Source organism: Lynx canadensis, unplaced genomic scaffold (assembly GCF_007474595.2).
Source record: "Lynx canadensis isolate LIC74 unplaced genomic scaffold, mLynCan4.pri.v2 scaffold_86_arrow_ctg1, whole genome shotgun sequence".
In the NCBI taxonomy this organism is placed as follows: domain Eukaryota; kingdom Metazoa; phylum Chordata; class Mammalia; order Carnivora; family Felidae; genus Lynx; species Lynx canadensis.
In genome coordinates this window covers 9,984-22,512 of record NW_023397599.1, presented here as the reverse complement: position 1 = coordinate 22,512, position 12,529 = coordinate 9,984, and the positions used below count along the sequence as shown (strand labels likewise).

Here is a 12,529-nt window from a genome sequence, read left to right as displayed (position 1 = left end):
TGTGTGCCCGGCCAGACGCCGTGATGACAGGTGTCTCTGTGCCTCTGCCCTGCCCCGGAAGGTCTCCCTGTCCACTGGGAGGGGCGGTTCTGGGCACAGCCCCCGGTGAGCAGGTCCACGAAGGGATGGCCCGAGAGAACGGGGGAAATCTCCAGGGGGAATTGAGGGCTCCGCTTGTAGTGGTGGGGAGACTGGGGTCAGAGGGGGGGCTATTGGGATGGGGCTTAACAGATGAGCCGGAGTTTGTTAGGCAGAGGAGCCTGGTAGAGAACTGATGGGTGCACAGGTCCTGAGACACGAAAGCTGGTGCTTCGTAAGCAGTGCGTGGACCCTCGACTCCCAGCCTCCTCACATCCACACTCTGGGAACCGGATTTGCCTTTAGGCTCCGTGGCTGGCCCGGGTCTCGAGAAGAGTCTGCTAAGTGGGTATAAAAGGGAAGGCTTCGAGGCTCCCCTGAGGGTCGACTGCGCTGTGCTGGTGTCCTTGGACCCGGCCGGTCCCTGTAGGGCGGGGCGCTGCGCCCACCGCTTCTTAGTCCAGCGAGAGGCCGACCCGGGAGATGCCCGGGGCTCCGAATGAGGCAGGAGGGGCCCTGGGCTCTGCGGCGGGTCGGCTCCCAGCTCCCACTTGGTCTCTGCACAATCCTCAAGCCCACCTCCAACACGGACCCCACCCATTCCATCTTCGGTGCTGCCCCTTCCCCGAAGTCGGCCCCTTCCCCATTTCCGACTGCAGTCCGATTTCCAGCTTTATTCCCAAAGCCGCAGTCGTGCCTCTTTCCTCCACAGAACCACGACCTAAACGGGGTTTCCTCCCCATCCCCTGGTGCAGTGATAGTCCCACCCTTCATCCGGACCACATCCCGCACCGCAACCCTGCTCCCGTGTCCCTCACCGTCCCCCCACCCCATCCTCAACCCAGCCTTAGCCCAGGACTCCAGCCTTAGCCCAGACTCAGCTGTGTCTTTAACTGAGGGCGAACAGCTGCCCCAGGTTTTCCCAGGGCTGAGTGATTTCCTGGAACGTGGGACTTTGAGGTTTAAAACTGGGCAAGTCCCGGGCGATCCAGGACGGCTGGTCGCTCTAGCTCAACCCCGGTTCCATTCTCATGCTCAACCCTGTCCCTCACCCTCCACCTGAGCCTCGGCCCTGGCTCCATCACTGCTTCTGATCTTTTTCCGGGCCTCACACGGGCTCTAACTCTGAACTTCTCTTCTACAGACTCAATGGCCCCACCTAGGCCTCCGAGGGCAGGTGAGTTGGGGCTGGGGGTACAATAAACTCAGTGCTGCCTTTGTGCTGCTCTGGGCCTAACCATTCCTTTCCCTCCCCCCCCCCCCCCCCCCCCCCAGGAAAGAAAACAGAGAACCCCCCACTGCCTTGCAAGTCCCCAAAGATCAAAGGTGAGAATCTGGGGCTGGGACCTTTCACTTTACCTGGCTGGAGTCCTTGTCTGCATAACCACTGTCTTTCTGGCCCCTTCCAGGCCCGGACCTCACCCCTGTCATCTGCACATCTCCTCCACTGGGTGAGCGGTGGGGAGAGCCTGTCAGAAGCCTGCGAGGGGACACCGGGAAGCCCTCCAGTCCCCTAGAGAACAAATCGGATGGGATGGGGGAGGTGTTGATCTTGGGATGTAGAGTCTTGCAGCAACTTGCGAATAAACGCTTCTCTCCCTTTCTCCCAGGTGGCAATCCCGAATGCCCTCCGTTCCAGCCGTCCCTAGCTGGTAAGTCCACATGCCCCCCGGGTGTGCCCCTCTCTTCCCTCTCATGGTAGCAAGTATCCTTGAGTCAGACCTATAGCTCCAGAGGGAGACCCTGGGGCAGAGAAGTGTCTCCTTTCAGAAGGTCCTCCTCCCTGAGTCTAAACCAGACTGGAGGGACCCAGGGTCTCTGCCTGATTCTCCTCAGGCCCCGCCTCCTACTTGCATAAAGCACGGGAAACATTCTCTGCCCCTGATGCAAAGGTCCATAAGCTTCCCAGAAGGGGGGAGCAGCTTGGGCAGGGGCTGCCGGAGAGTATAGGGTAAAGCATCGCAAACGTTAGGAGCTGCGCTGGGTCCAGCTCACGCACGACCTCGCCAAGCCCTCCGTGTACTTATTTGCAAACCGAGAATAATAGTGACATCTACGTGATATAAGGGTGAGGATCCGGTAATAAGGGTGTGACAGGATGCTTTGGCACATGGCACGTTCTCTCCCGTGTTCTGGGTTATGTTGTGGTCGTGTTAGGTTGCGGTGACGGTGTTGGATTTGAAAATGGAGATGGGATGGGGGCGGGGCTTCATTTGGAGATGGGGAGGGGGCTCCGTTTGGGGAAGCGATGGCCCTGAAGCACAGCATGTGCTCTTCTGGGCTCCTTCAGGGTTCTCTTCCCCTGACCCTCTCTCGCCGACGCCCTCTGGGGAGCCAGTCACGACCACGGATCTCTGTCTCCCTGCTCTTGGAGAGAGGCTCGAGTGTCTCTTCCTCACTCTATGAAGCACCAGCACTGGTCTCTGTGTCCCCACTCTCTTCCCCCAGCCACCCCGGGGTCCCAGCTCAGTCAGAAGTCCAGATGTCCTGGGTGCTACCAGGAGGAGAGACTGGTGGTGTTCCTGTGCCTGCTGGTGGTGGTGTCACTGCTCCTGGGCTGCACTGGTCTGGCTGTGACCCTTATCAAGTGTGAGTAGGAAGGGGATGGGGCCTGGGGAGACGCTGAGCATGGGGCGTGGGAGGGCCTGGGCTCAAGATGGACTCTTCCTCATAGACCAGGAGGTGGTGGGAGAGCTGAGAATGCTGACCTTTCAGCAGACGGCATGGCAAGCAAGTGGTGAGTGCTTTGTTCCCTTCATGTTATGCATATCGAACGCCCAACGTGACCCCTCAAATGCGACCCCACGGCCACTTCCGATCCTGCCTTTGCCGGGGATTGTGTAGGTATCGGGGGACGGGTGGGGTAGGGAGCACATCAGGCACCGTTCCTGTCCTTGCAGAGTGTGTGCGTGTGTGTTTACGTGCATGTGTGCGTCTAGATTGCCACTGTCCAATATGGCGGCCACGAGCCACTGTGGCTATGGGACAAGTAGGCTATTGGACACTGTGGCAATGGGACACTTGCGGTGTGGTCATTCTGAACGGAGATGGGCTGTGAGTGTAAAACACACACCAATGTCAAAGACTTGCTCCAAAAAAAAAAAAAAGAATGTAAAATATCTCAACAATATCAAGAATAATAATCTTTAATACTGGTTACCCATTAAAATATTTTGGATACATTGGCATAAGTAAAAAAAATAACACTCAAATTATTTTTGCCTGCTTTCTTCTGACTTTTAAAAAATGGGGCCATTAGGGACGCCTGGGTGGCTCAGTCGGTGAAGTGCCTGACCTCGGCTCAGGTCATGATCTCGCGGTTCGTGGGTGCAAGCCCTGCGTCCCCCTGAAGCCTGCTCTGGATTCTGTGTCTCCCTCTCTCTCTGCCTCTCCTCAGCTAGTGCTCTGTCTCTTTCTCTCTCAAAAATGAATAAACATTAAAATTTTTTTTAAATGGGGCCATTCGAAAATTCAAAATTATGTATGTGGTTTATATTCTACTTCTGTTGGACAGCACAGGTATTAAGAAGCATTTACCAAATTATCACCCAAATGAGTATAAAACCCCAAATTTCAGCGAATTGTCCAAAGGATGCTGATTCTATGAAAAAAAATATAATAAGGGATCTTTGACCTTATCTTTGGGAAGGTCATATAGGGCTTTCCTAGGGAAAGAGTGCTGTAGCTGAGCGAGGGAAGGGAAACAACCACGTGAGGGGTGGAGGGCTTCAGGTGTGTGCAAAGGCCCTGTGGCAGGAGGCAATGTCATAAGTAAAGGGAGGAGTACGGGGCAGTTGGACGGGTGAGAGGTGATGGTGGCTTGGATGAGGGTGGAGAGAGGTGGGTGGAGTAGAAAAGCTTCAGTGGGTAGAGAGACGGAAGGGTGTCCACCTGGAAGTGGGCAAGTCTGGCGTGGGAGCAGTGGGAATACTTAGTTGTAGAAGAATCTCCTGGGCTAGCACGGCCTTCGCCATGTTTGCTGAAGCCCAACAATTGTCGCATGTTGCATTCAAGCCACTCTTCTGCTCGAAACCCACTGGCGGCGTCTCACTGCCCAGAGTCCAAGGCGAAACTCCAGGCTTAACACTCGAGGACCTGGACATTGGCCCTCACCCTACTTTGAGCTCTGGCTCCTGTGAGGTTCACCTTGACCTCTACCGCTGAGGCCTGCCCCAACATGTCTGCTTCTGTAAAGGTGGCCCCGGCCTGCTGAGCCTCCCTCCCTCTCTCTCGCGGATACTGAGTCACTATCTTCCTGCAAAACCCACCTCCTCCAGGAAGTCCACCATCCCCACTCTTCCCCAAGCCCCAGAGCTCAGTCCCTCCTCTGAGCCACTCTAGGACTCTCTCTGGGCACTGAGCACGTCAGTTTTGAGTTCTAGCACCACCCGCTAGAAAGAGGGTGCAGTGAGGAGCGTGGGTCTCGCTTCTTTCTGGTGTTTGCAGTCAGCGGTGGGTGGATGGGTAGATGGGCGTTTGCGTTACTAACCTTCCAGCCCATCCTTGCTGACAGTGACTGGCACGGCAGGGCTGGCTGGCCTGAAGAAGGATATTGACCACATAAGAACTAACACCAACCAGTCCCTGGTAGAACTTCGGGGCTTATTAGGTGAGTGGGACTTGGGGAACTGCCCTGAGATGGGGGACATGACTGTGCTGGCATGTTGCACAAATCCCCAGGGGGGTGATTCTCAGTGCAGTTAACCCGAACGATGCCCCCTGGAGATGAGCAGTGCGCAACCCGCACAACTGTGTATGGCACACCGTGTACGTGACCCCGGCTCTGGGGCCATGCTGAGAGCATACTATTCTGTCCCTAGACTGTACCAGGACCACCTGCCCTGAGGGCTGGCTCCCCTTTGAGGGCAAGTGTTACTACTTCTCCCCAAGGACCAAGTCATGGGATGAAGCCCGGAAGTTCTGCCAGGAGAATTACTCTCACTTGGTCATCATCAGTAGCTTCGCCGAACAGGTGAGCTATCCCCTCCAAGCCCTCAAGAGCCAGCAGGTTTCACATAGCCTTCCTGGATGGAGAGAAATTGGAAGTGCTTTTGAGCCACTAAGACTTTTTCTTTTTTAAAAATGTTTATTTATTTATTTTGAGAGAGAGAGAGAGAGCAGGGGAGGGGCAGAGAGAATCTCAAGCAATGTCAGAACAGAGCCTGACGTGGGGCTTGATCCCACGAACCATGAGACCATGACCTGAGCCAAATTCAAGAGTTAGATGCTTAGTCGACTGAGTCGCCTTGATGCTCTTAGCCCCTAAAACTTTTTTTTTTTTAATTGTTTATTACTTTTGAGAGAGAGAGAGAGAGAGCAAGCAGGGAAGGGGCAGAGAGAGAGGGAGACACAGAACCGGAAGCAGGCTCCGGGCTCTGAGCTGTCAGCACAGAGCCCCACGCCGGGCTTGAACCCTCGGACCTCGAGGTCGTGACCTGAGCCCAACTGACTGAGCCACCCAGGCGCCCCCGCTGCTAAGGCTTTAAATAACAAGGTTAAGAGGACAGGCTCTATTTGGGTTCAAATCCCAAGTCTTGGCATTCTCTCTAACCCGGAGATATCGTCACGGCTATTATATTCCTTCCGTTCTCCAGGCTGTGTTCCAAACACCTCGCGTCTTACATTAACGTCCTCACAACAACCTTGTGAATTAGCGTGCCAGTCAGGAGGGGTCACGTGATGCCCAAGTAACCGTCCCCGTAGCTCGATGAGGGACGCGTAGGTCCTGCTGCGCTTTGAGGTGGTAGGAAAGCAGTTTCACCGGCGAAGGAAAACTGGCTTTTCGTAAGCACCTGCGATGATTTGGTGCTACGATGGTTAGAGTGCAAAAACCATTTGCACACGGTAGACATTTCTTGTACTTGGCAGATGGGGAAACCGAGGCACCGTACGTTTAAGAGACTTGCCTGTGGCCATGGACAACTAGCAAGTGTCAGAGCCGGGATTTGAGCCCGGGGGTCTGCATGGTCTTTTTCCATCCTTTACCTGTGTCATTATTTTCAAGCAGATTTCTTGTAGACAACATACAGTTGGGTCTTTTTTTTTTTAACTGTTCTTTATTTTTTAGAGAGAGTGTGCGAGCGAGGGAGGGGCAGAGAGAGAGAGAGAGAGAGGGACAGAGGATCTGAAGCAGGCTCTGGGCTGACAGCAGTGAGCCCAATGCGGGGCTCGAACTCACAAATTGTGAGATCATGTCCTGAGCTGAAGGTGGACGCTCAACCGACTGAGCCGCCCGGCCGCCCGGATCTTGTTTTTTAAATTCAGTCTGACGATTTCTGGCTCTTAATGGGTGTTTTTAGACCACTTACATTTGATGTAATTAAGCTGATGGCTGAATGAAGTTTGTACTTGCAGAAGTTTGTGGCCAAGGCTCATGGCTCTCCACGGATCTACTGGCTGGGGCTGAGTGACAGGGACCATGAAGGGGACTGGAAGTGGCTGGATGGGTCACCTGTCACTCTGAGGCAAGTACTGAGGGCCCTTGGGGTCTCTGCCCGCCATGGTCTTTGTGCAGTCCAAGCCAGAAGATGCTTTAGAACCCCAGGCCGGGCTGGATAAAGGAGGCCCAAGGGTGCTTTTTTGCTCACAGGGAATCTGGTCCCTGTACCTTTAAAATTTTTCTCCATTGCGGGGAGCCTGGGTGGCTCAGGTCATGATCTCACACTCCGTGAGTTCGAGCCCCGTGTCGGGCCCTGTGCTGATGGCTCAGAGCCTGGAGCCTGCTTCCGATTCTGTGTCTCCCTCTCTCTCTGCCCCCTTTCCACTCACGCTTTGTCTCTCTCTGTCTCTGAAAAGTGAATAAACCTTTAAAAAGATGAAACATTTTTCTCCATTGCAACATCTTTGCTTTTTAGTACAACTATAAGGTCAGGTCCTCAGGCCAGTGGTTGGGGGGAGGGGGCGGCGGAGGGAAGGAGGAGTGGTTATAGGGTGGGAGGGAGAGGCAGCTTCCAAAAGCTTCATCCTTTTGGATGAGCGGGATCTCTCTATCTCTAGCTCTCTGTCTGTCTGCTCTCTACATATATTAACCAATTGATTTAATCTTTTTAATAATCCTATAAAGAAGGTATAATTGTTCCCATCTTTAAAAATTTTTTCTTATCATCTCCACTTTAAAGATGAGGAAACTGGGGCACAGAGAGGTTGAGCAACCACCTAAGGTTGGAGAGCTGGCAGGTGGCCCGTGCCAGCCAGTCTAGCTTTAAAGCCTATATTCTCAGCCTTTACACTTACTTTCTCAAGGAGTGTGTGTGTTTGTATTTTAAACAAATATTCACCGATTGTCCCTCATAGTGGTTATACCAGTTTATGCTTTCGCTGGCTCGACGATACTTTTCTTCATTAAGAGTTTATCAAACTTTTGTAATTTTGTTGGTTTAATTGTAGATGAAATGGAATCCCAATTTAGTATTAACTTGCATTCTCTTATAATGGCTGGAGTTGGATATGTTATTTTTTTGTTATTTGTATGTTTTTTAAAGTTTATTTTGAGAGAGAGCGTGAGCAGGGGAGCAGGGGCGGGGCAGAGAGAGGGAGAGAGAGAGAATCCCAAGTAGGCTCGTGCTGCCAGTGCAGAGCTCGATGTGGGGCTCGGACCCACAAGCCATTGGATCATGACCTGAGCTGAAATCGAGTTGGGCGCTTCACCGACTGGGCCCCCCAGGTGCTCCTGGGTATCTTCTCATATGTTTAATAGACACAGGTATTAACTTTTCTGTGAAGTGTTTATTATATCATTGGTATATTTTTACACTGGGATTTTAGTTTTTTTCGTCTTTCTTTCCTTCTTCCTTTCTTTCTCTTTCTTTCTTTCTTCCTTTAGATGTTTATTTTTGAGAGAGCATGAGCAGGGGAGGGACAGAGAGAGAGGGAGACATAGAATTTAAAGCAGGCTCCAGGCTCCAGGCTGTCAGCAGAGAGCCCACAGAGTCCGATGCAGGGCTCGAACCCATGAACTGTGAGATCATGACCTGAGCCGAAGTCGGAAGCCTAACCGACTGAGCCACCCAGGTGCCCCTTCTTCTTTATTTCTAAGAGCTCTTTATATATTAGACATATTAGTGTCCTGACAGGGGTTCTCATTTTTTTGTTAAAGACTCCTGGAGGAGGGCACCGCTCTATAAATAGCAAAGACATGGCATAGTGGGGTGCTGTGAGGGCCCAGCTGAGACCCCCTCATGGGGCTGGTGCAGCTCTCCCCCGGCAGAGGGAACTGACTGCTAAAGGCTCACGGAGGTGCTTTCTCTAGAGAGTTGTCCTCAGCTGAATGGAGGCCAGCTCCCCTAGGAGGTTACTTCAGCCCACAGCCAACGAGTGGCTAAGAGAAGCCGGGACCCCGTGTCACAAGTCGAGAGAACTCTGTGGTGCTGTTCACACTCCAGAGCTCCCTCTACCCACATCGGGGCTCAAGGTCTCCCCCCCGCACCATTCTGCTTCTCGCACTCCTCTCCTGAGAGCGTCCCTTAGTAAATCCCATGCACCCGGATTGCCAAATGCGGCTCTGCCTTAATGGAAGAGACTTGAGATACTACAATACCTGGGAGGTTGGAAGGATTCCAAGAAGCGTTCTTTGTAAGAGGCAGAAACTGACCAGATGAAGGAAACAGAATCAGGAGCAGGAGACCGTCCTGGTGAACGGGGAGGCGGGGCTGAATCAAGACAGACAAGGTGGGGGTGAAGGGGACAACGTGGTGGCTTCAGGTAATTCTGGAAAGCTGAAGAAATGGCTAGGATGCAAGAAAGAGCCTTGAACCGTGAGGGCCTTTCCTCCCCCCTCCCCCCGACTCCCTGATATTCTTTCTTTAATTAACAGGCTTTCTTTTTTGCCAAACAATTGAGCAGAAGGTACACAGTTTCCTCTGTCATTACCATCTTGCATTTTTGGGGTGGCACGTTTGTTACAGACGATGAACCAATATGGATACATTATGATGAGTTGAAGTCCTCGGTTCCCATTAGGCTTCGCTCCAAGTGTTGTGCATTCTGTGGGTTTTGACGCGTGTATGTTGTCACGTATCCACCGTCGCAGTATCGCATAGAGTGCCCTGAAAAAAATCCCCTGTGCCCTCCCCAATGCCTGCTTTTCCTCTCTGCAGCTTTTGGGACCCAGAGGAGCCCAACAACATCAACGATGAGGACTGTGCCAGCATGAACAAAGGTGGCACCTGGAATGACCTCTCTTGTGACAAAACGACCTACTGGATTTGTGAGCGGAAATGTTCCTGTTGAACCCCACGGCTGAGGGTGGGGGGGGGGTCCCTACTCGAGTGCCCCTCGGCTCTTGGGGATGAGAACCTCCCGCCCTTCCACGGAAGACTCTGCCAGTCTGTGAACCAACACGGATGGACCTACGACGGAACCAGCAGCTTGGATGGAGCCAGTCCCCTTGGGTGCAAGTGAGAGCAATTCTCTGGCGACTAGAGGGCTTGTGCAATTGGATGATGTCCTAGTCTATTCAGGCCGCTGTACCAGAATACTGGAAACTGGATGGCTTACAGGCAATAGAGATTTACTTGTTGAATTTCTGGAAGCCGGGAAGTCCAAGGTGAAAGTGCAGTGCTTGGTGAGGGCCCACTTTCTGATTCGCAGAGGGCCATCTTGCTGTGTTCTGTTATGCTGCAAGGGGGGAGAACTCTCTGGGGTTCCTGTTATAAGGAACAAAGAGTTCCACCCTTATGACCTGATCGCCTCTCAAAGGCCCTTATCGCCTTGAACCATCACATTGAGGGTTAGGGTTTAAGATACGAATTGGGCGGGGGACACACAATTCAGTCTGTAGCAGGTGGCGAGCTGGCAGGAGACCAGGTCTTAGACATTGTCTCCCAGCTCTGGGGGCTGGAGGAAACTCACCAAGTCCTTGCTCCCGGCTCCGCAGAAGAAATTCTGGCCGCGGGGGGCTCCGGGTCTGATAATGACTGAGCTGGAGCGGAAAACTCCCTGGCTCTTCTGAACCCTGGGGTGCTGGCCCAGGGCTCCCTTACTGCCTACCTGATGTGGAACAGCTTCTGGGAAAGCAGGTGGGGAAAAATTGTCCTTGACAAAGCAACTTTCTCAATGTCCCAGGTGAGGTTTGCCTGACCTAGGGGGCAGAATCAGGCCTCTGCCAAGACTTGGCCTGTGAAGCTTCCAGAAAGGCAGACCACCTGAGAGGCAAGCCCGCCCCCTCCCCCAATGTGTGGTCAGATTCCCAGGACAGCGGCGGTGGCTACCTATGCCTGCACCTGCCTTTAGGCTGTTGGTGGTTTGCAAAGATCTTCGATGAATGATTCACTTTTACTTGCCGTGGACCTTCCTGGACCATTAGCTCTTGCCGTGTGAGAGCTTCTCAAAATGTCAGTTCGATGTGTGGCCCTTGCCCAAGGTGACGGTCTGCTGTGGGGGAGGGCGTGTTCCACAATAAAGCACCATAGACTGGCTTAAATGCGAGAAGTTTACTGCCTCCTCGTTCTGGAGGCTGAAGTCTAAGACTGGCGGGTCGAAGTCGTTGGTTTCTGGGGAGGTGTCTCTCCTTGAGTTGTATCTGGCTCTCGGCTCCCCGTGTCTCCACATGGACTTGTCCTTGTGCGTATCTGTGTCCTAATCTCTTCTTCTTATGGAGACATAGGTCATATTGGATCAGGGCCCCTTGCAATGACTTCGTTTTCATGAATTACCTCTTCAAATACGGTCACATTCCGACGTCCTGGGGGTTGGCACTTGAACACGTGAATTGTGGGGGAGAGCAGGACAGCCTGCAATACCCTCTAATGGACCGGTGCTCCGCCCAGTGGTTCTGACCATCAGAAACACCCTCGAGGGGAGGCTGGTACTACCCACAGCTGAACACAACGCAACAGGGCAGACCCTTTGGACAATCCCCCAATTGTATCCAAAGGGTTGTGGGCATTCTCCAAACTGATCAATTGCTTGATCAACAACTACCCTTGGTGAGTAGCTGAATCCTTGTGTTGACTGACAGCAGGGGATCGAGGCAAGGAGGCTCTGGGCAGAGGGGCAGTGGGGGAGGTTAGCGTTCACTTCCCTTCCAGCTCCCCTCTCTCCTTGTCTCCTCCCCCGTCTACACCTGTCCCCAACTCACCAGGACTGAAACCAGCCCCCCATACAGCCCATAGACTATAGCGTGGGTGGGTATCCAACCCCAGGGGGCCGTTGGTCCAAGTGACTGTTTATCTGGGGTCAGGGGAAGTTCCTGCATCTCAGAAGAGGAAATGTGAGCCTCCTGCAATGTGTTGAAAAATGGAGAAGCAGGGGCTGTTGTCACATCTTTGGGTCGTGCTGGGGTGTTCCACAGTGGGGCTGGCTCAAACCTATCTCCCTCCCACATCTCTCATGACTGTCTAGTTTTAGGTAGAGAGATAAGTGTGAAGGAGGTCCCCTTTACCACTTTGGGCGTAAGGGAGCAAAGGCTGGGCATTTTTGGTGCATAAAAATAACAAAAGTCACCGTTTATCAAGCACGTACTGTGTGCTAGACAGACACAACGACTCTGTGAAGTTGGAACAACTACCAGCCCCATTTTATAGCTGGGGAAACTGAGGCTTGTCCATTGTCATCTAGTGGCACAGCTCATATTTGGACTCAGTCTGTGCCTCCAATGGTTGATCTCTTTCTGCAGCACCTGCCACCTTTCAAGGGTCTGTAAACTCGAATTATCCCTGAGACCCCAACCTTGTAGCTCTTGTCTCAGCTGGCAGTCATGGGAAGGGAACAGTGTGGTGTGTTGGAACAGACATCCTGGGCTGAGGCAGGACACTAGGAATTGAGTTCTGGGTCTGTTGAAATAATCTGTGCGGCTCTCCTGGGGCTATGATGAAAATGCGGGTGAGAGGAAGGGTAGGAAGAAAATTAATCTATTCAGAAGAGAAAACTAATGGGATTTGCTGATGGAGTGAATGTGGGGTGTGAGAGAAAGAGAAGAGTAAAGAATTACTCCAAAATTTTCAACTAAAGGAACAGGAAAGATGGAGTTATTATTACCTAGAGCTGAGGAAGAAAATAATGCTTGTGGACACATTTATTTTTGTTTTAATTAAAAAAATTTTAAGTTTATTTATTTACAGAGACTCGATAACACATCTTTGAACACAGCTTGGACTGGCTGCCTTTCTTTCTCTGACTCCCGTCTTCACATTCCTGCTGGTGTTTCCTGGGATCACCTCCAAAATAAAGTACTTATGCTCGAATCCTTGTCTCAGAGTTTGCTCTTGGGGGAATCCAAATCGAGACACTCTGGGACAGGAGAAGACAAGCCTGTGGCGTGGTTCTGGCTTGCCTGGGCTGGAGGGGTTTCTGGGATGTGGGATGCTCAGTGCTAAAGCAGGGAAAGCACTGGGCAAACTGGGATGAGTTGACCACTCTTATAGGACGATCGTGCCAGAGAAGCCAAGAAGACAGAGCTTAAGAAGCAAAGGGGACAATGCATATGTAGATCAAACCATCATGGACAATTTAC

At 52.4% G+C, this 12,529-nt stretch overlaps 1 protein-coding gene across 2 annotated transcripts; it reads left to right on the top strand.

Moving 5' to 3' along the window:
* The first annotated feature begins 240 nt into the window (after window positions 1-240).
* Window positions 241-12,256, top strand: CLEC17A (C-type lectin domain containing 17A). Of its 2 annotated transcripts, XM_030306638.1 has the most exons (11): window positions 241-427; window positions 1,223-1,255; window positions 1,354-1,404; window positions 1,488-1,529; window positions 1,689-1,730; window positions 2,527-2,667; window positions 2,753-2,815; window positions 4,592-4,687; window positions 4,899-5,050; window positions 6,433-6,542; window positions 9,174-12,256. In XM_030306638.1, exons 2-11 carry the CDS (start codon window positions 1,228-1,230, stop codon window positions 9,304-9,306), a joined length of 858 nt encoding a protein of 285 aa, XP_030162498.1. In that variant the 5' UTR covers window positions 241-427; window positions 1,223-1,227; the 3' UTR covers window positions 9,307-12,256. The 2 variants fall into 2 exon arrangements, with proteins under 2 accessions (XP_030162498.1, XP_030162499.1); XM_030306639.1 differs by lacking the exons at window positions 241-427; window positions 6,433-6,542 and having other exon boundaries at window positions 438-1,255; window positions 9,174-9,258.
* Window positions 12,257-12,529: the final 273 nt, after the last annotated feature.

What these genes read in the sequence shown, in the direction of transcription:
- CLEC17A (XM_030306638.1), top strand. Translation starts at nt 1,228, where the DNA reads ATGGCCCCACCTAGGCCTCCGAGGGCAG. An exon ending in ACCTAGGCCTCCGAGGGCAG is followed by an intron (nt 1,256 to 1,353) that starts GTGAGTTGGGGC and finishes CCCCCCCCCCAG; the next exon opens with GAAAGAAAACAGAGAACCCC. An exon ending in CAAGTCCCCAAAGATCAAAG is followed by an intron (nt 1,405 to 1,487) that starts GTGAGAATCTGG and finishes GGCCCCTTCCAG; the next exon opens with GCCCGGACCTCACCCCTGTC.